We start from the raw sequence: 20,970 nt of genomic DNA, 5'->3' as shown, positions 1-20,970 counted from the left end.
CTGCTCGTTCACTCTGCTTGTTCGGCTTACATAAGTCAAAAGCGCCATAAACCGCGCGAAAATACTCATTCAAAAATCTGAAAAAGCGACACATCAAAATTCTTCTTGGATCGCGGCTAGTTTATAGTTTACATTTTCTCAATCTCGGGTAAACAAACAACTTCAAACTGTTCAGTTAATCTAAATATCAAGCTGAAAATCTTTTTTAAAAGCCATTTATGTGTTCAAGTTCAGCCTTAGACGCGCAACTGATCAAATATTTAAAACGAAGTGGAAAGGAAAACGAAACCCACAAACCTGTTATTGAATAAAGCATCTCAAACAACTCAAAACCAGGGTGTTTGTTCGCTTTCTTCTCCACTCTCGCTTTTAAGAAACGTCTGGTTCCATATTGTCTTCTTTTTTCCGAAGAGGCCGTGAAGGACAGAGAACTCAGCCACCAAAAGATTCAACCATGAGCGGTTTGTTTTTAATTCTTCGGAAAAGTGATCCAAATCCAAAATCGAAATCTCGAAAATAGCTGTTAAACACTGCAACTTTGTTTCGCGACCGAGTTTGAGGAGAATGGGTCCAGCGGGTGTTGTGACGTCTACCCAGGAAGGTTAAATATCTCACGCCCTCTCATTTCCTTCAGGATGGTGCAATACACATTCGAAAAGTGCGCAGAAACGCCTTCCAGAAGTGCTATCGGCTGTTGAAGCAATATCCCAGTTTTGAAGAAAGACATACTGTACAATTTACTGGCGATGATCGGTCAATGGTCCTGGTACCATAATTGCAACTTAAGGTGGCTCCCTATAGTTTTTTGACCGCGCGCGAACTGATTTCGAAAAACGCGCGATGGCGCGAGTGCTCAAAACTCTTCGCGAACGTCGCTCGCGAGATTACGCAGTAAAATGCGGACAAAAATGGCGTCCGCATTTTCGAAATTTGTTTTATCACAAAAGTTGCGTGAATCTCCTTTGGTTTCAAATTGTTTATCGACCGAATAGAAGACCCTACCCTTCTGTATTTGATTTAAAGGAGAAAAGTACGAGGTATGTAGGATTTTTAACCAGAGAAACTGATTTGGTCGATCGTCACGATCATCGCACGGAGCAAAACAAATATATTACCACACGTATTTGCAGTCTTTGGCGTTGTTTGTGGAGCAGACACAAATTGCCAAGATACGACGGAAGAGGATTCCGCTAAATCTGGAATGAGCCAGGATGTTACTTCCCAACAACCTAAGTCGTGTAACGAGCTCGTGGAGCATGAATATGCCATGAAATACCAAACAACAAAAAAAGGTCGAATTTTAGCAGCCATAATTGCTCATTTACAAGATGCTAGCTGTCCATAGGGTAAGAATTCCTTGTTCTAAATTTTCCTCTCTAAAAATGTGTCATAATATTGCGAAAACTAATTTTAGGTAGGACATACGAGCTAATCACGATTCTTTTCCGACTTGCACGCGCAAATGACGCCAGTGGGTCATTGATACGCATGCGCGCGTGGTCGTTTCGAGATTTTATGACGTCACAAAGAAACTAACGAAGGAAAAAAGCGCTTATTTTTCTCGTGTTTCCTTCGGTGAAATTTTGCGAAAGTTTTAGTCCGTGAGTCAGGCAGCCAAATTTAGGCTGTCGGTATCATTCAGGGTGAATAAGTTTCCTGGTGTTTTTTGAAAGGCCCTGCTATTGTAGACTTAGAAAATCCATGATAGCACTGGATCGATGGTAGCTCCTCCACGCTGACTGCATTTATTTGCACCCCCTCCCAAGCTATAGCACATTAGGCCCGAGTTAATGTTCAATTATATGCAAATACAAATGCTTATAGAATGCAATAAAATTAAGTGTGGAGACATAATTATACTTTTAAGAGTCTACATAATGTGTTCGAGAACATTTTGTTTAATACGCGACCCTGCAAATTTTGGTCAGCGGTTTGTTAATTTATGCCATGTCTGAGAACTCTGTTGTTTGGTGTATCCGCCATTTTGATTTTGAAAAGGCCAACTTCGTTAAGGTAAGTGTTTAAACTACTAGATATCTATCAGTCACTTAATTATTCCACAAAGTATGAATTTTATAAACATTTTATTTTTTCTGTACTCTTAATTTTGAATGAAAAAGTTTGAAAAACTTTGTTTTGATTGCAAAATAGCATGACAAAGACGACAGAGCTGAGGCACACTAGATACGAGATGTTCAGTAAAACATAATCTAGAGTACAAACAAACAAAGAAAAACAGTCCACTTCTGTCGTGGCAATCAATAGCTGGAAATATCTCTAACCTTCTTCATAAAAACTCTAGTATTTTTTTAAAACCCTCCCTCCTTTATGCAAAAAACTCTTCTTCTCGGTTTTTTTCCGATAATTCACCTTTTATCTACTTGGAACGTAAATTGTACGGTGTCTTATAAGAAAACAAATCAGTTCCCGTTAAATCTTTTTTAAACTGTTTTAGAAATTAGCCTTTCAGTTCGATCTAAAGTTTGAAAATACTCGATCTATTACTGAGTGCTAATTTACTAGTGCATCTATAACGTATATGAAATCGTTGATATCATTTACGCTATTGCTTCAGAGTAAATAATAGATTTATTTAAATTCTCCATTTACTGAGCTTGCGTTTGCCATTCAGATTGAATGGAGAAGGACAAGCACTAGTGCATAATACACTATGCTGCATGTGATAAGGAGGAAGAACATCTTGTGTCACCAAAGGACATCAGCTCTTGGCTGGCTTTGTGGAAATGCTTACCTGGAAATCGCTGTGGAAATGCTTACCCAGCTGCATCGTTTTCTAGTCGGACTGCTAACTGGAAACCCTCAGAATGAAAAGCCATCAGAGAGAGTGTCAAATCTCATCCAGTAATTTGGTCAAGACCTAATATATGCTGTCACATGCGGTCAGCATAAGCCTCCCAAGCATGTGCTCCTTCCTTATGCTGTCAAAACATTAACTGGAAACACAGAGATAATCAGGATACTTAACAAGTCTGGCCACGGGATGACATATACTCAGCTTGAGGAAAACGACACCGCTTTGTGTCTACAAAAGCTGACATCAGGTCTGGATGAAAGAGTGCCACTTCCTGCCTCCATTAAGCCACACGTCTTCACAAACCTTGCCTGGGACAACATAGACAAAATCGAGGAGACCTTGTCAGGGAAAGGAACATCCCACCGTGTCAATGGAATAGTTGTACAGTCTAGAGTCTTCGGTCCTGATCCAGCGCCGAAAGATCTACCACGCATTGACAAAAGGAAACAGAGGACTTTGAGCACACAACATCAACCCCAACTTGACGTATATGTCGCTGGCCCTCGTGTGGGACCACATCCCCTCAAAACTAAGGATGACTATGCTGGTGAAGCCAACAAAGCTGCGAGAAATGCAGAGCAGAAAAACATGCTATGGATCCTTGCTAGGCAAGTCAATTTAGACGTCCAAAAGGTGCCTTGTTGGACCGGATTTAACATCCAAACAAGGGATCAAGTTCAAGTAACAGCAGATTTCGTAGAGTATCTTCCGACAATAAATGCTCCAGCAACAGAATTAACAACAGTGTTTGAGATCCTTAACCAGTCAGAGGATATCATGAAGAAACTTGATCTATCACCAATTGTCGTTGTCATGGATCAAGCACTTTACGCAAAAACAGCGGAAATTTGCATGGAAGCAAGACCAGTTTTCGAACATTGTTTTGCGAATTGGAATATTTCACACGATTTGCGTAGCATTGGCTATCCTGGGGAAACGATTTGGAGATAGCGGTTTGAAGGACATCTTCATTGAATCACAGATAGTTGCTGAGGGCTCCATAAGTGGTGTCATTTATGGAAAGCATTACAACCGTGGCGTGCGGGCACACAAGTACGTGTATGAAGCACTGATGAAGTTAGCATGGACTGAGTTCATGAGAAGGCTCGAGAGCAGTGATCCCAATCATCGCATCACAGTGGCGTCTTTTCTTGAGCAGGTGGATACACTGGCTAATAATTTGGAGGAAGAGAGCTTAGACCAGCTGCTTCAATGCCCAGTCCTGCCTCAAGTGATGACTATGTGGAGAGAGTTCCTGAATCATCTTCGTCAAAGTAACGGTGAACTTTCAGCATTCTGGATGTCATATGTGGATATGGTAGAGGGAATAGTTCTTGGCCTGTTGCGAGCATCTCGTGAAGGTGACTGGATTTACATCTCCATTCCATACGAATGATGATCCCTTGGTGTTTCGCCTATGACAAGGTGAACTATTCACGATACCTGACTCCCTACTTTGCTCAGATGACAAATTTCGGTGACAAAAATCCTGAAGTACAGATGGCATTCAAAGAAGGCAGTTTTTCCGTTTCGTTAGCCAGCAGTAATCCCTTTGGGAGGATTCTAGTTGACCAGACAACTGAGGTCACAGTTAACAAAGATACCCAGAATCCTGGTGGAGCCATACGCTTTAGTTTAAAACCTGCAACTGTTCAGCGCTACTACCTCACAGCAGAATACCGAAGTGTATTTCTCGGGCAGCTAAGAAACATGGTACAAGGATCCAACTCGGAAACACAGCACACAGAGCTTCAGTCATCAAGAATAGAGAGAGATGAGCTGGCGGTTTCGTCCATAGTTGACCTCATCCAAGGCTGGGTTAATCCATTTTCCGAGAGCCAAGAACTGATTAGCATTTCAACTGCAAGGAAAGCCCCCAGAGAGATTGCCACAGACCTGAAAACAGCACACGCGGTTGGTGAAAGATGTTACGCAAAGTTTAAAGACGAGAGGATGGAGAAAACTCCTCAAATCAGAAAATTCCATGACCCTCTGGAGACCAACAAACTTAAGACATTCAGCGACATGAACAAGAACAAACAGGTGCAAACCAACGACCGATCGATTATTTTGAAAGCAGACAGGTCCTTGTTTGGAAGAATCATAGTTATTGCACAAGAACGAAGCTTGCAGATGGATACCATCCTTTCACACCCTCTTGGACCACTTCCCTGGACCTTGTCAACTCCAGATGGCCCTCTGACAAAGACAAACAAGGCCTCCCTGGCATCACTGTTACAGAAAAATGTTCAGTTCTCTGCGGAAGTCCCCGTAAATTCTGCTGCAGTTATTGATGGCATGTCTCTGGCACAAAGGCTAAAGGGAGATCAACTGACCTTTACTGATGTCGCTATGACTGTCCTGTCTATGGCAATGAAAGAAGGGATGTCGTGTAACAGAATAGACGTCGTATTTGACACCTACAAGGAGCTATCCATTAAGAACAGTGAGCGGCAACTGCGAGGTGAAGAGTCAGGACACCAGCTTGTTAACATCACTAGCACACAGACAGTTAGGCAGTGGAGGAATTTCCTGACAAGAGTGAGCAATATGACGAGTCTTATCACCTTCATCGTCAACGAGTGGAGAAAGGAAGCATGCAGACAGAAAGGAGAAACTGTTGTATGCCAGTGCTGGTGATACCTGACATGCTACAGAATCACCGCGGAAGGTAGTGAGGGGGTTCCAACACTGAAGTCTCAACAGGAAGAGGCAGATGGACGACTACTGCTCCACGCTTCCCATGCAGCTAATGAGGGCTTCAACTCTGTTCTTGTCTGTTCGGAGGACACTGATGTATTTGTCATGTCCTTGGCATTTAGCAGTGAGATAGGAGCTTCCCTGTTCATGAAATCTGGAACTCGTACACGGACAAAGGTTATTGACACTACAAAAGTTGCTGCCTCACTTGGTCCAGAAGTGTGCACATAACGAGCCAGACGTTCTTATCAACCAAAAAACAGACCTGGGATCCCGTGGAGATGTAGAACTTTTAGTCCTACATCTCCACGGGATATCCAGTGGCTTACAACATTCCAGTGTAATCATATCCCTGTCGGTGATCGTTTATGTTCCACAAAACGCGTCAAGTTTTGCACGAATGTGTCATAATCCTAAAGTGTGAAATTATATTTACTGTAAGGCAATTCCATCGTGTCAGAAAGATACAAAACATTTTAATAGACGGCAATTCGGGAAATCGCGCGACTGACGTGAGGAATTTGCATTAAAAGAAAAAATAACTTTGAAACAATGTGTTTTCTAGGTTGGGGCGCAAACGCCAGTTTAAAACTTAGACTTTTTGATACATTTCTTACTCTTGTAAAGCTACGGAGCACGCATAGATGTAACATTTTCGCCAATCTCAGTTATCAGTGTTATTCAGTAAGCGAAGTGACTATGCCCAGCAGCCCAGAAATGCTCGAGAGTCAGAAATGTTCTCAGATGTACCGCGGAAAGCCTCATTGAAACCTGTTTAGGGTATTCTCTGTATACATGTTTGTTGCTTAACGATTCCAAAAATAATCTGAATTTTCTAGTATTCGAATTCGAAGATCATGTGCACCGACACTTTGAAAATCAGTCAATGTTATGGGCAGTCAGGAAATTATCTCAAAAATGATGACAAAGCTCTCAAGAGCGATAGAAATCTCGAGTACATAATGCAATTCTTTACGACAAATGCCGAGCGATTCTGGAAACAGCACGACGGAAAAATCACTAACACGATTTTGTAACATATCCCGAAGCACTGAGGAACTGTATTGCATGAACTTCAGCCTGGATGAACCAGAAAAGGATACGTAAAATGTTCCTATAATGTCACGCACGACGGTAAAATCACTATGACGATTTTGTTACATATCCCGAAGCACTGAGCAACTGTATTGCATGGACTTCAGCCTGGATGAACCAGAAAGGATATGTAACATGTTTCTATAATGTCACGTACGACGGAAAAATAACTATGACAATTTCGTTACATATCCCGAAGCGCTCAGCAACTGTATTGCACGGACTTCAGCCTGGATGAACCAGAAAGGATATGTAACATGTTCCTATAATGGCACGCACGACGGAAAAATCACTATGACGATTTTGTTACATATCCCGAAACGCTCAGCAACGGTATTGCATGGACTTCAGCCTGGGTGAACCAGAAAAGGATATGTAACATTTTCGTATAATGTCACGTACGATGGAAAAATAACTATGACAATTTTGTTACATATCTCGAAGCGCTCAGCAACTGTATTGCATGGACTTCAGCCTGGATGAACCAAAAAGGATATGTGGCATGTTCGTATGATATGAATGAGCGAGGGGAAAATCACGATTTTGTTGTTGTTTTTGTTTCCTATAGTGTCACGCATTACTGAAAAATTATGTGGTTTTTGTAAAATATCCTGTAGCACTCGGTAACGTAGAAATACTGCGAGGATGTTTGCGAGGGAAAACCAGAGCGGATTTATAATATGTGGCTACATGGTGATTTTACTATATATCTGGACTCGTCTTTCAGAAAACTGGTGTACCATGGACTTCAGTCTAGGGTCTAGCCCACGAATGAAAATAGTGATTTAATATTTTAGTAGCTATCTAGTCCCCATACAATCTAAAAACATGAAAATGGGTGTAAGTTATGATATAAATAAAATACTAATCGGAAGACTTAGCTTGGTGCGTTTGACTTGTTGAGTTTTGAAGCTGTTGTCTTGATTCGATGCTCTGGGAGGTTGGTCACGGGCAGCGCAAGCTGAAAACACTTTCTGCTTCTCTCCGTCGTTCTTGGTTGAAGGAATTCATGTTTAAATCAATTGTGGCTGGCGGTTTCGTTTGGTTTTCAACAACTGTGTTATGGTTTAAGCGAAAACCAATCCAAATGTATAATCAGGGTAGCTCCTTTGTTTCCCTTCCAGTGAAAAGAAAACCCACGCGCCTTCTTTAACTCCCCAAGGCAAATTCGATTGGAAACTGGCTCAATTTCGCACAAATGCGTCAGAGAGACACCATATCTTCTAACTCAGAGGCACATCTCGTTTTGTGTCCGTTTTCAACGACCGATAACGGGTTCATTCGAAGTCGAAGTCTTTTTTTTTATATGACCGCGCAATATTCCCGCGTTATGAAAATTTATTATAAAATATCAATTATGTGGCCAGATCATATCTGAAAATAACCAGTTTACTTTTGTACACAATTACTCTCACTGAAAGCAATTATCGCTAACCACAATAGAACCGCAAAAGTCTTGCGATGACAGCAACCTAACAGATAAATGACATCACCCCATAGCAACCGGACCTGGCGAATTGTTGAGCTTCCGGTTAGCTCTGGCCCGTGATAAGGTGTTTTCGGAATGCATGCATTTACTGGGTGTGATACTGTGAGCGCATTTGCAGGAAAGGGAAAGGCACAAGTATTGAAGCTATTAAAGAAGAACACAAGGAGCCGAGAAGCGTTAACAGAGCTGGGAAAAGAGTGGGGCCTATCTCCTGAATTAACAGATAAATTAGAGGAACTTACTTGTCTTCTTTACTCTAGTAACACGGTCACCACGAAAGTCAATGAGCTGAAGTACCAGCTGTTTTGTTCAAGAAGAGGGGAGATAGAAAGCCACCAGCTTTCTCCTTGCAGACATTGTCTTGTGAAGCACGCAAAAAGAGCAAATTATCAGGTTGCCATATGGAAACGGTGTTTACAGAAAGACCCACAAGTTCCGACTCCTGTTGGACAGGGATGGAAGATTGAACATGAAGATAGTGTTGCCAAGTTAGTTGTTGACTGGATAGACGTAAAAGCAGCACCAGAGGCCATACTTGAGCTATTAGCGTGTAACTGCACTAAAAAAGTGCGTCGCCCCTAAATGTGTCTGTGTCACAAATGGCCTAAGATGCTTTGATATGTGCAGGCTTGCTGAATGTGAGAACCAAGGTTCTGTTCAAGAGATCGAGAGTGCCGATGATGACGATGGAGTGAGCAGTGATGAGGATTATTAAACTGAACGCTTAAGAAGTTTCTGTGAATTCTCACAAGTGCTTTCTATGTATGCCAACTGGTAAATATAGAAATTAGGTCACGTGACTCATTTACTTAATGATATTCTTAGCTATACCCACGTTAAAGAACATCAGAAAGAACGTCAGAAACATTAAAAAGAGCAGGTTGAATTAAAGTGGATTGGAGTGCCTCGTAGTACAGTCTTACAATTGTCTGTCTGGTAAAAATGCCATTTTAAAGGCCCTGGTAACGTGTCCAGTGATGTAAACGACGGGATAAACAACACAAAAATATAAAAATTATATTTGTAAAGCAATGATACTGTTGAGTAAGTGTTTTGTAGATTTAGATGGACATTTTAAGCTAATGAACACACATATGTATGTCAAACCAACTTCAGCCTCGTTTCCATGCCAAAGTCGTGCTCCGGTCACGTGACTAATGAAATGAACCATTTGTAATTAAAAAATGTATGAGTGAAACAATGGTACTGTTGTGTATGTGTTCTGTTCATTTTGGTGGACATCTGAAGCTACTAAGCACACAACAAGCTTCAGCCTCGTTCCCATGCCTGAGCCACACTTTAAAGAGCACTGTTATCCACTAGCTACCATAGAATCATTGCTATCATGCTTTTCCCTATTATTTATGGTCTAATCTACTAGAAAACCACCATAAACCTTATTCACCCCGGATGATACCAGCCAGCCCTACTGGCTCACGGACTATTTGTATATTTCATGATATAGATGCCTTCTTCATAATATCATTTTTGACAAAATTTTATCCTAGGGATTTCTCTTTTTTGATCAAAATTAAGGCGATAAATAATTTTTGCGAATCTACCAGATAAACTTTTCATTTTTTTCAAATTAAACTACTGTCCGAAATCGTTTTGACATGACTGCCTAGTTTAAAGATATTATACTGAGGCGAACCCTAGAAAGAGAAGCAAATAGGTGGAAAATAGTAAAAAGATGGTTATCTTTACGATTGGATGTTACTATGGCAACGGTCTGCAATACACTCATACGAACGAAAACGAAACCCCAGGTGTGTTGCTAATCTTCCTTGAGAATGCCAGGGGCTAAAAACCAAAGGTGAAACAAGTAGTTCATACATTTTTAGTTCTTCATCCTTCTTCAGGTGAAGATACTGTTAATACTGAAGGGAGCCACCTTAAGCGATGGTTGATTTTGTCGAACCAAAACAAGCGAACTGAGTCTGTGAGAACCATTGAAGAACTCTCACTGGAATTTGTTCTGCAAACTTTTTATAGTCTATTTTTAATTTTTTTTTTTCTGCTTAAAGCCAACAAGCAATTTGTAGAAGTGCTACCGACAACCTATATCTTCCAGTTCCGCAGTATTTATAACATAGCCGGCAAAGTTGTGTATCAATCAAGAAGCGTTGCGACCGATATACTGATGTGTAAATAGGTCGCAACTGTACGCCGCCAACCAGCAGTTACTTCTCTTTCGATTTAGATAAAAGTTGAAGATTAATCCTTTAGAATTACATGATAACAAAATGGCTAGTCTCAGAGAGTTTTTAAAAGTTTGGAAATCAGCAATGCGACAAACATTCTGTGCAATAGTGTCGAAAATATGACCGCGTAACATTATCTGCGGACTGCAAAGGGAACACATCGTTTTCGCTTATCCGACAAATTTTATTGCAAACTTTGAGAAAAATTTACATTGGTTATTTGAAGTTACGACTTTAAACGTGTGACAATGGGAAATCGGTAATTGTATGAAATGTTTCCTTCCGCCTTGCTTCCCGCAGCTTCAAAAATACAGGTCCGAACCATTATACGATTTTCAATCGATCGAAGCCAGTGTTTTGGAGGTTATCAAGTTTCGAAAACTGCAACACTTACGTCGCTCTTATAAACATGAAGAATTCCAGAAAGTAACACTCAAACTGGATTTAATAGAGCAACCATATCCTGACAAAATACATTCTCGCTAAGGACAAATGTAAACGGGCAATAAACACGCGTGGGAATCTTGTGTTTAGGTGACGAAATTACCATCCAAAGCAGTCCTTGAGTTTTTTTTACCTGCTTTTCGTTTGCCTGCTCCGCCGCTTCATATCTAGCTTTCCATTCCTAATATACAAGCAGCTCGTCCGCCAAGAAGTCTTCCCCTTCGTCGCTTGAAATATTACAAATTGCTGTCAAAGCTCTACGCGCAGTTCACAGTTATCGAACGTGCTCGATAGAAGTTTATTTTGGAGTCTTCCGAGTCGAAACTAAACTCTGATTCCAGTGACGAAAGAGAAATGATTCTGGAACAAAACTTCGACGTTTTTAGTCCCAAAATGTATTGGAACGATTAGTTTTGTTTTCCATTTTCTCGAGCAAATACAGAGAGCTGACTGAGGCGGCATTGTGTTTGGTTTCTGGGTAGACGTCGTCAGCAACCGCCGCCCCAAACTCCCTAAAACGCGGTCGCGCCACACTATAAGCTCGACTTTGAAAGGGCATAAAAATCGAGTATTCAACCAAATGAATTTTTTTTCCGCCCAAATGATTCGAATAACAAGTGGATTCGTTTTAGTATTAAAAAAAAAAAAAAGAAAAAAAAAATTAGGGGTTAAGTGCACCTTAACTAACTTTGGAGAAACGCTTTTACCGGCGGCAATTTTCATTTGTTGTCAGCTTGATATTTAGGGTAACCGAACAGTTTATAGTTGTTTATTTACCCAAGATCGAGAAAATGTAAACTCTAAACTAGCCGCGATCCAAGAAGAATATTGATGTGTCGCTTTTTTAGATTTTTGAATGAGTATTTTCGCGCGGTTTATGCATGGCGCTTTTGACTTCATGTAAGCCGGACGAGATTCAGCATACACTATCTCAAAAGTCTCAATGTCATAAAAGAAATGGTAAACGTGCAGCGAGCAACTATCGAGTTATGGATGCACTCGGGAGGTTTGCTAAGCACTAAAGAACTCGGCCATCGCCTTGCGCGGCTCTTACGCTTCTTTCGTGCTTAGCAACCTCCCGCGTGCATCCATAACTCAATAGTTGCACGTTACACGCTTACCAATTCTTAACTAGTATTTGTAAGATTTAGATGTATCATGGTATCCAGTAACTAGGATTCGATCCTCATAGACTAACAGCACTGTAACTAGACATGGCAACACTATTAGATCGATGTGTATCGACCAATTTCACTTTCGGTGAATAATGAATGTACATGTACTGGTGAAATTAAGAGTCTTCCCCAAAGTTAAAAACAGAGGAAAAAACCGAACAGCACAAACAAATAAAAATATCAAAATAAAATAAGCATTAGCATTATCTTCAATAACCTGTGAATATCTAGATCCAGGAGACTCGAACCCAGGCCAACAGATTGACTACCTAGGTCTTTGTATGGCCAAAGACATACAACTTTCGAACTGGGTATTTGATCTCGTGGAAGGGTGGCAATTTAGATTAATCATCATACGTATGTTGCATCGTTTCTTTATATCCAAATTTATAGTAACAATAGAGTCTTACCTACTACTAGGCCAATCACCAACGAATTTGCAGCGAACACCAGTATCTTGAATAAGAGTGCGTCAGTATCAGCATCCAACGACTCTGTCGTTATATTTTCGGCAGGAATCCTGCTTACCGCTCCAATCACCAAGTTAAAAACTGTCACGGCAAGAGAAGTCGTCATCATTCTGTTCTCCATCACGTCTTGTAATGGCTTGACCCAGGCGAAAAGGATCCCATACATCCCAGTGATGACCAATGCCAAACCGATGTAGGACCTACTCTCTTGTCCCAAAAAAATAAGACCGCATGTCAGGATCACTTTACGAGCCGTTTCAACCAGTTCCCAATACCACGAACGGGTTTTGTAATTTACAAAGAGGAAACCCATTCCAGAGATCATTTCTTGATTGGAGGCCCAACCCTGTGATCTCTCTGCATCTTTTTTGGTCAATGCTGCTCTTCTCTGTCTCCAGATGGCGATGAATGCGGCAGAAGGCAGAACAAAAATGTAGGCAGTACAAATGTATGCTACGATAACGTAATTATTGTACTTTTGACCTTGGCATGACACGCTGTAATCTGCTTTCAGGTACTTGGAACACAGCTCTTCCTTGTCATCCCGGCAAAGTTTCCTGCAGGCCAGTGGAAGGACATTGGCCGTCTTAGAACACGTGCTGAGGTACGTTACGTACAGGAAGAAAAACATATTCCTGTATACCAGCTCTTTTGATTGTGAGACTCTTTTAGACTTTTCTTCGTCCTCCAGGTTGTGATTTCTGAGGATCATAAGCCTATGCACTCCGTAAGCAATGCCAGCAATGCAAATGACACCAGCATTTACTGCCATTATTGCAAAGAGACTTCCAAAGGCATCCAAGCGCATTTCGGGGAAAAGGCAATGGACAGGTGCTATTTGCAGCACATTCAACTGAAGAAATCCTGAATATTTCGCCATATTTTCAAGAGAACCTGGCCATTTTATGTACGAGAACGCATCCAGCAAACCGTGCGTGACCTGATAAAAGCCAATTACGATCTTGAGCTTTGAAAAAAACGTATCCATAAGACGGCCTTCTCCTTTCTTCCTAATTTTTCTTCGGCTCGTCCACACCAAAACGGCGATGATAAGTAATACAATGACCAGGGTTATGGACAGCTGACCAGCAATCCATTTCTTTGATGGGCATCGGGTGCAGATTTTGAACTGTTTAAAGTGTCCTGAACTGCAAACGCTGCAAAGTGGACCCTCGTACCCATTCTCACACGGGGAATCTAAATCCCCCTTGCATGATTCCTCAGCTGGGCACTTATAAGGCGTTGGTATCGCATACGGGTATTGTATATGGAAAGTATCTAGAGTTGGTGAAGATGCCAGGAGATTTTTAATGAAAACTTGGTAACGATTTTTGTGAGTCTCATTTCGCCATTCCCACCAATGACCAGATTTCAATGAAGCATAATCATCTTGGCATTTCAGTCCCCCTTGACCACACTTGAAACATTCTTTGAACATGTGGGTTCGATATTGGCCTTCTAAGCATTTACAAGCACGGTGTCCAGCAAAGAAGTCAGTTTCTGTACCTGTTGGAGATTTAGAAACAATATGTCATTTCTCAATGACACCATGTTTAACATTGTAAATGATGATATTGAACAATGTAATAACTTCAATGAAAACCTTTCCTCGATAACCACCCGCGGCACGGACCAAGTTTGGTGACCTTTTACAATAAAAATAATGGGGTTTTGTATACACTGTTCGTCGATTCTTGATCAATTACCTTGTCGAGAGGTTATTTTGACCGGTTGGGAGGAGTTTTAGTGGCCGTTGCCGTTGTGGAGAGGTAATGACCCTGGTAGAGAGGTTAAAACAAGAGCGATGTGATGGACTCTTGCCGGGACCAAATAAAGTAGCCGCTGTAGTATGTGGCTGTAAGTGGAGGTTCGACTGTATGTTAAAATCTCTTCCTGGTTATTTACTATCATTGAGTAGTTAATGATCTCTCGACGATCTGTCGCAGTGATCATAGAGAGATCTTACTGTCTTAAAAAGTTCAAGGCTAATTATTAGCTAAGAGATGTTTGGGCAGGACTTCTAGGTTGTCGCTGTCGAGTAAAGTAATAATGACGTTTGCGAACTGAGCTTGGGCTACGTGTTGTCTAATGAGCACAAATATTGAGTTTTTATCCGTCAACTTGGTCTTATCTCTCCTACTGCATAATAACGTGACGCCATACTAAAAAAATACCTAAGAGTCAGAATTATAAAATTTTGTGGGATAACCATTACACAACCGAATGAGGTCCATGCAAAGAAACTCCTATGCAGAGGTGCCGATAGGATGCTGGTTTTACTAGGTATCGGTTAAGTGACCACAGCTTAAAGTCATCTATGCGTGAGTGAAGCGTAATCATCCATTTAACAGTGATTAAGATAGTAGAGGGATTATCTAGACAGTCCACCTTACCTAGAGGACATGACTTGCAATCCCGATGATACTTTCCAGGTGCTTTATCAACTGCAACAAAAGAACCATTTGGACATCTCTTGCAGCTTTTGCTCACATAGCCGAGAGTGTCAGAGAAAAAACCTCCTGGGAAAAGACAAGAACAATGCTATGTTATGGTATGATATGCCACCTAAAGAAATGTCCGGTTGGGAAACTAGTTTGCTATACATGTATAGTAAGTAATGGAAGCAACTTGGCGATGCAAAGAAGTGTCGTAAGTAATGTACCACTAACCCTAACACTAATACTAACACTATAGTGTAAGTGTAAGAAGTGTAAGTAAAAAAAATATAGTGTAAATGTAAATGTAAGTATAATATTAGTATTCTAAGTAATGGAATTGTTCGTCCTGTTAATAAGCTTGCATTTCTAATAAAAAAATAAAAATTAAAAAAAAAAAAAACACTATCGCTAACGCCAAAACTAACGCTAACACCAACACTAATACTAATATCTATAATATAAGCCGAGAAATCTCGGAGGTTTGATTGGTTGATAGTATCACTATTTCTGCGTAATAGTGGTATAACAGCAAAAATGGATGGTATAACAAGGTTACCATGACAACACTGAACACAATTACGTTTTTGTTTTTGTTTTCAAAACAAATGGCGGCAAGATTCCCTTAAATTTCCTGTTAGGAAATACAAAAGCTCACCCAAAAATCAGTGAACCAAAACCCAGTCAAAACTACTAAAACGTGGATGAATGTTTGGAAGTCGTGGGCAGAAAGCAAGGGCCTTAAGAGTGATTTTCTCGAAAAGTCGAGTATCGGAAGACAGTCACCAAAAATCGATTTTTCTTTTATTTCGCCAAAACATACTTTTGGGTGAGCTTATTCAAGGAGAAATAGTTTAAAGTTCCAACGATTTATTTTACGGCCAAAATTTAAGAGAGTTCGAAATTTGCATATAATGGCGGTTTTCGCGGCTTAAAATGTTCAAAATTTCACGCTTCTTTACGAAAACAGTAGGGGCGTAAAAACGATCCCATGAAAACGAAACCTGGCACAAATATTATTTCATTCTTATACTTAAAACAACGCGATATTTTCCTAGAATTTTTGTTTGTAGCTTTTCAACTAAGCGTATTTGTACAGCCACCATTTGCGTCCCTTGGAAAGGAACAATAAAGGCCAACTTTGACTAGTATAAATGACCTTTGACCCTAAAATATATTTTCCATTTACAGTAGTTACCTGATGATGTTTTCTCCAACACAATCTCTTTACCCTTTCCAACGCCATACACGCGCCAAGCTGTAATGCTGTCGCCGTAAAATGCAAAATTGTTAAGCTTGCTGATGGTGGGGATCTTTCTACTGTCTTCTACCAAGTCTTCAATGGTCTCCATTGAAACAACCCGCACCCCGTCTATCCCCCCCCCCCCCCCCCCCCCATGTGAGAGAAGAGCATCTTTGAGCTGATGTGCTGTGGTTACGTCATTCCCTTCGTTGATGAAGGTTCTGACGTGAGATTTGTATGTTGCTGCTAACGTATCGGCAGCACCTTTTCCGCCTTGTGTGTCAGAAAACTCAATACGGTGTATCTTACGCCGGTAGAGACTGATATCACTGGGCAAGAAAGAATGGTTGAAAATGAGTGATAACAGCCGGCGTTGTCTTGTCGTAAATATGCTCCGCTAACTTCTTTGTTGTCCAGCTTAATGGTGCTTAGTACATCTTGCATTATTTTCACCAATGAGGAACTTTCTTGGTTGCATGACTCGATGATATGAATAAAGCCCTGCCACTGGGGCGCACAATCCAAGGGACGGTACACCACAGAGATATGCCAAGAACTCCCTCGCTTACCGAACCAGTCTGTTTGAGATTCTTGATGTCTCTGCGGCAGAAATTTCCTTGCCCAGTCGTTGACAATTAAGATGTTTACTCGTCAAGTTGTTCCAAAACGTCTAACCGTGCCCGGTATTGGTTAGTTGATCTCAAGATGTGACTTTTCCAGGAGAGGATGGAACAGGAACAGCTTCGTCCTTTTCATCATCCGATGGAAATTTTGTTTCGCTGAGGACGCGTTCAATCTCTGTCAGGTTTTCAATAAGACCTTGGCATCTGTCACAACTGTCCGTGTGGTCAAAGGTCATTTATACTAGTCAAAGTTGGCCTTTAATTGTTCCTTGCCAAGAGACGCAAATGGTGGTTGTACAAATACCCTTCGTTAAAAAGCTACAAATAAAACTTCAAGAAACTTATTACACGATTTTAAAGTATAAGAATGAAATAATATTTCTGCCAAGTTTCGTTTTCACAGGATCGTTTTTACACCCCGGCTGTTTTCGTAAAGAAGCGTGAAATTTTGAACATTTTAAGCCGCGAAAACCGCCATTATATGCAAATTTCGAACTCTCTTAAATTTTGGCCGTAAAATAGATCAAACTATTTTTCACCCAAAGGTATGTTTTGGCGAAATAAAAGAAAAATTGATTTTTCGTGACTGTCTTCCGATTCTCGACATTCGGAGAAAATCACTCTTAATGAGGAAATTGTCAAATACGAAGCTAAAGAACTGGACGAACGTCTCTCTCGATTCTTTGCCCAAATTCGCAAGAGCGCTGACTGCGACTATGAGCCGGACATCTTAAGGGTTATGTTAGCTGCCCTCGACAGACACTTCAAACAAAATGACAGCAAAATATCCATAGCGAATTCGTCAAGTGCAGACAGGTCCTGGAGGGAAAACTGAGCAAGAGCTTTTCGCGAAAAGGCCACTGAAAACGACCAAATGGAACAAAAACAGTATTAGCATTAGTATTAGTAATATTAAAACTAGTACTACTACGTACCATATTTATAATAAGAGCTATTAAGTTCTAAGTAAAACATATCTAAAATTATAACAAATAGTGATTGCCATGTCGCAAGGATTCTTTAAAGCCACTAAGAGTGGTCTGTGTTTTGTTTGTAGTTGGAAGGCTGTTCCATAATGTAGCACCTCGATACTGCAGCGTACGTTTTCCGGCCTCAGAGAGTGGTCTGGGGATAACGAGATTATGAGCGGAGCCCCTCAAGTTATAGGTAACTTGTGTAACATAATGTCACATAAATTTGAGTCATTTAAGGGCTACACGTGACTAAATATCGCGCAGTCATGAAAAAATACTATGCTAAACACTATACAATGTAATATTCTATTCTCTTCTACTGTACTCTGCTGTGCTGTAACCTCTTGTTTAGTATAACAACTATTGCTTCTTCTTATAGGGTTTCGAGATAATGAACTTTCTCCTGTGGAAAAAATCGAGGTATTTAAGCTCAATTTCTGACCCTTGAAACAGAAACTGACATAAAAATAGATTCTAAGATTAGTGGCACTTTATCTCTCTTCACTGGATTGACAAAAGAAGCTAGAAGTTACCTGGCGGGCAATATTGACATCCGTCAACTCCGTTTGTTGAAAGATTGGTAAATGTTCCTAAGGGACATGGTGTAAATGCTCCGTTATTTTGGCTGAATCCAGAAGCCAAGAGAGCGGACTTATATGCTATTACAGTAGGCCAGTGATCGGGTCCTTTGATGTAAATAGCTTCTGCATCGGAACTGACTGGACTCCTGGAAAAATAATTTTGCTCTTGTGGATTAAAAGTAACAACATCTAAGCGTTCCACATTATAGATCTTCTGGTATGGGTTAGCAATAAATACTCACCGAGACTGAAATTTAAAACTTTTTGCAACACTGACACCATTGCGTAGTGGTGAGTGCAATTTAGAAACAAACTTTGCATTATTTATGGCTACGCGTTATTACCTTATTTCAAGTAGAATTTCGAATAAATAACCAAGAGTAAAGTTTTCCCAACTTACTAAAACTACGCAAACACTTGGGTCGAGTGCAATTTGTAGTCTTGAAAAAATTACAATTGTTTGTTTATTCCAAATTGCACGAGAATCATTGTGTAATTACTTTTTAATGACAGGTTTAACGATAAAACCAAGAAACGTGCAACATTGCGGAACATCGAATAATTATAATAATTATGAGAAAAATATGTAGAGTTAAATTTTCAAAAATTAAATTAAACAAAAATAAACGGGTATCAACTCTGAATATAAAAAAATAAAACAAAAACAAAAACATAGCAAAAAATAAAAAAATAACAAAGAGAAATGAAAATCACTGCAATAAGTGTAGGCTCGCAACTGAACAGACAGATCCATTCCTTCCAGTCGTTCGCCATCAGTTAAATTACGTGACTGTCCCTTATTCCCAAATTTCGTTTTTCATAGAAACCAACTCTTTAATCAGACCGAAAGAAATATGGCAACACGGGTGTGGTTTCTTTATTCAATTCATTACGTCAATTCAAAGATATGCGTCTACACGCTTTCTCATAAAGACATTATGTCTCTCTGAAATAGAAATGGATACTCTTCAGCATTGAGGTTCTTGTCTAAACTAGTTCAGACTGCTCGAGCTCTGATGATTTATTAATAATAACTTGCTTGTTAATCGGGCTTCCGGAAAGGCCGAGTCTGCACTCGGTATGTCCCAGTGCCAGGCGTTCCTAGCGGAGAGCGCGAAATCTGGGGATGATAATTGCAACATGAAGACGGAACAGTGCCAAAACTACTGCTACTGACTTAACAAACAACTGTATGATGCTCAGACGAACACCTCAGATGTTGAAGAGATCAAGGATTAAGAAAGGAATCGCAATGAATTACCTTGCATTCATCGTCCGAATCGTCCATGTTTGTGTTCAAAAGCAGAGTGCTGTAAAGCCACGTGACGCAATTGACGGGAAAGAAGAGGAGCCTACACTTATTGTGGTCTGTTGAACGAATTAATACCCAACGCTCCCAATCCCTCCCCTACCGATTCCCCTTCCCCCAAAAATATCTTTTCATATTTCGAGCTGATACCAATTACCAATTACCAATTTTACATATTTCCTCATAATTATTATAATTATTAGATGTTCCGGGATGTTGAATGTTCCTGGTTTATCGACAATAGATAAATTAATTAACCAATCCCCCAGCGCTTGAAACAGTAGGAGCTACAGGATAAGAGAACGAATCAAAATACAGGTCTGCAAGAGGTACAGGACTACTGCTTTTAATACGAGATGTTCCGAACGGAAAGTGCGAGCTCAACAAGCTTCACTTAACAGCAGCAACTCGGTCTAATAGCTATAACGCTGCGTAATAATAAATAGGTGTCCATGAAGTATTCAGTAAGCGTCCTCCAAAAGCAAACTTGTATTCCTGTCCAAATGCGTGCTGTTTTCCATTGTTGAGAACTTCAAAACATTTCCTCTAGAGGAGAACGCTAATTTAATAAGTGAGACATTTGGTTGAACTAGCGATGTTTCCATACCATAGACGAGAGAGTTCACTTTATACTTGACCGCAGTCATCAGTAGCGCGGTTTTGTTTTGATTCATACCTTCTTGCAACCCGAAGGACGATATCATTGCTTCTAAGCCATTCTAGCTCTCTTTATCTTCGGCCGAGTCTTCTTGACGCTTATTCCTTACCGTTTCGAATTCTTTAAATTTTGTTTTGTGGTTCTAAGTGAAACATACTAGCAAAAGTATGGCTCGGTGACATAACAACACAAGTTGACTAGCCTTGCTCAACACAACAACTTTATTCTCTAAGCATCTTGGGTAATACAACAGCTTAACACAACTTCCGGTTACGAATATATTGCACTGCTTTCCCCCAGATTTTCAGGATGCACTTATACCCAAGACATAGTGATAACCTACAGTTACAGGTTAAGTTTAACAACTGGTTTTCTAATCCTTTGAGATCTTCGCAAAACTGTAGGTGGACTACTTACAACTAAAGGAGATACAACAGTATCCTCGTTTTCAGGCAGATCTACATGTGGTTCAGAAGTACTATCGAGAGGATTCACATTATCATCATTTATTTTCTGACCACTTGATTCAGGCACCACGACATCTGGCTCACTGACATAATCTGGTACATTATCATGTGCTCTTATCCTGTCATCAGTGTGCAGATATCTGGTTTTGTGTCCTGTCCTAACTACATAGGTTCTGGGCCCACAAAATTTAATTATAGTGCCTGGAATCCACTTATCAGTCTTAGAATTAGCCCTCGAGTTTCGTACCCGCACCCTGTCATTTCTTACTAAGGATCTTTCCCTCTTAC

The 20,970-nt window shown here is 40.4% G+C and overlaps 1 protein-coding gene and 1 pseudogene across 1 annotated transcript in view; one reads left to right on the top strand and one right to left on the bottom strand.

Moving 5' to 3' along the window:
- LOC149105391 (uncharacterized) overlaps nucleotides 1-20,970 on the bottom strand; it is a 50,142-nt gene that overhangs the window by 6,632 nt on the left and 22,540 nt on the right. Inside the window, exons 4-6 of the mRNA XM_089271631.1 lie at nucleotides 18,201-18,394; nucleotides 14,786-14,911; nucleotides 12,333-13,898 (exon numbers count right to left, since the gene is read on the bottom strand). Of these exons, the coding sequence (XP_089127757.1) occupies nucleotides 12,333-13,898; nucleotides 14,786-14,911; nucleotides 18,201-18,394 (1,886 nt within the window). The remainder of the gene's footprint in view (nucleotides 1-12,332; nucleotides 13,899-14,785; nucleotides 14,912-18,200; nucleotides 18,395-20,970) is intronic.
- Nucleotides 5,621-8,717, top strand: LOC149105392 (uncharacterized; annotated as a pseudogene).

Source organism: Orbicella faveolata, unplaced genomic scaffold (genome assembly GCF_042242905.1).
Source record: "Orbicella faveolata isolate gen_17 unplaced genomic scaffold, um_ofav_v1 contig_34, whole genome shotgun sequence".
Taxonomy (NCBI): domain Eukaryota; kingdom Metazoa; phylum Cnidaria; class Anthozoa; order Scleractinia; family Merulinidae; genus Orbicella; species Orbicella faveolata.
Note: the sequence above shows the minus strand (reverse complement) of the source record. Positions and strands in the feature narration are given on the sequence as shown.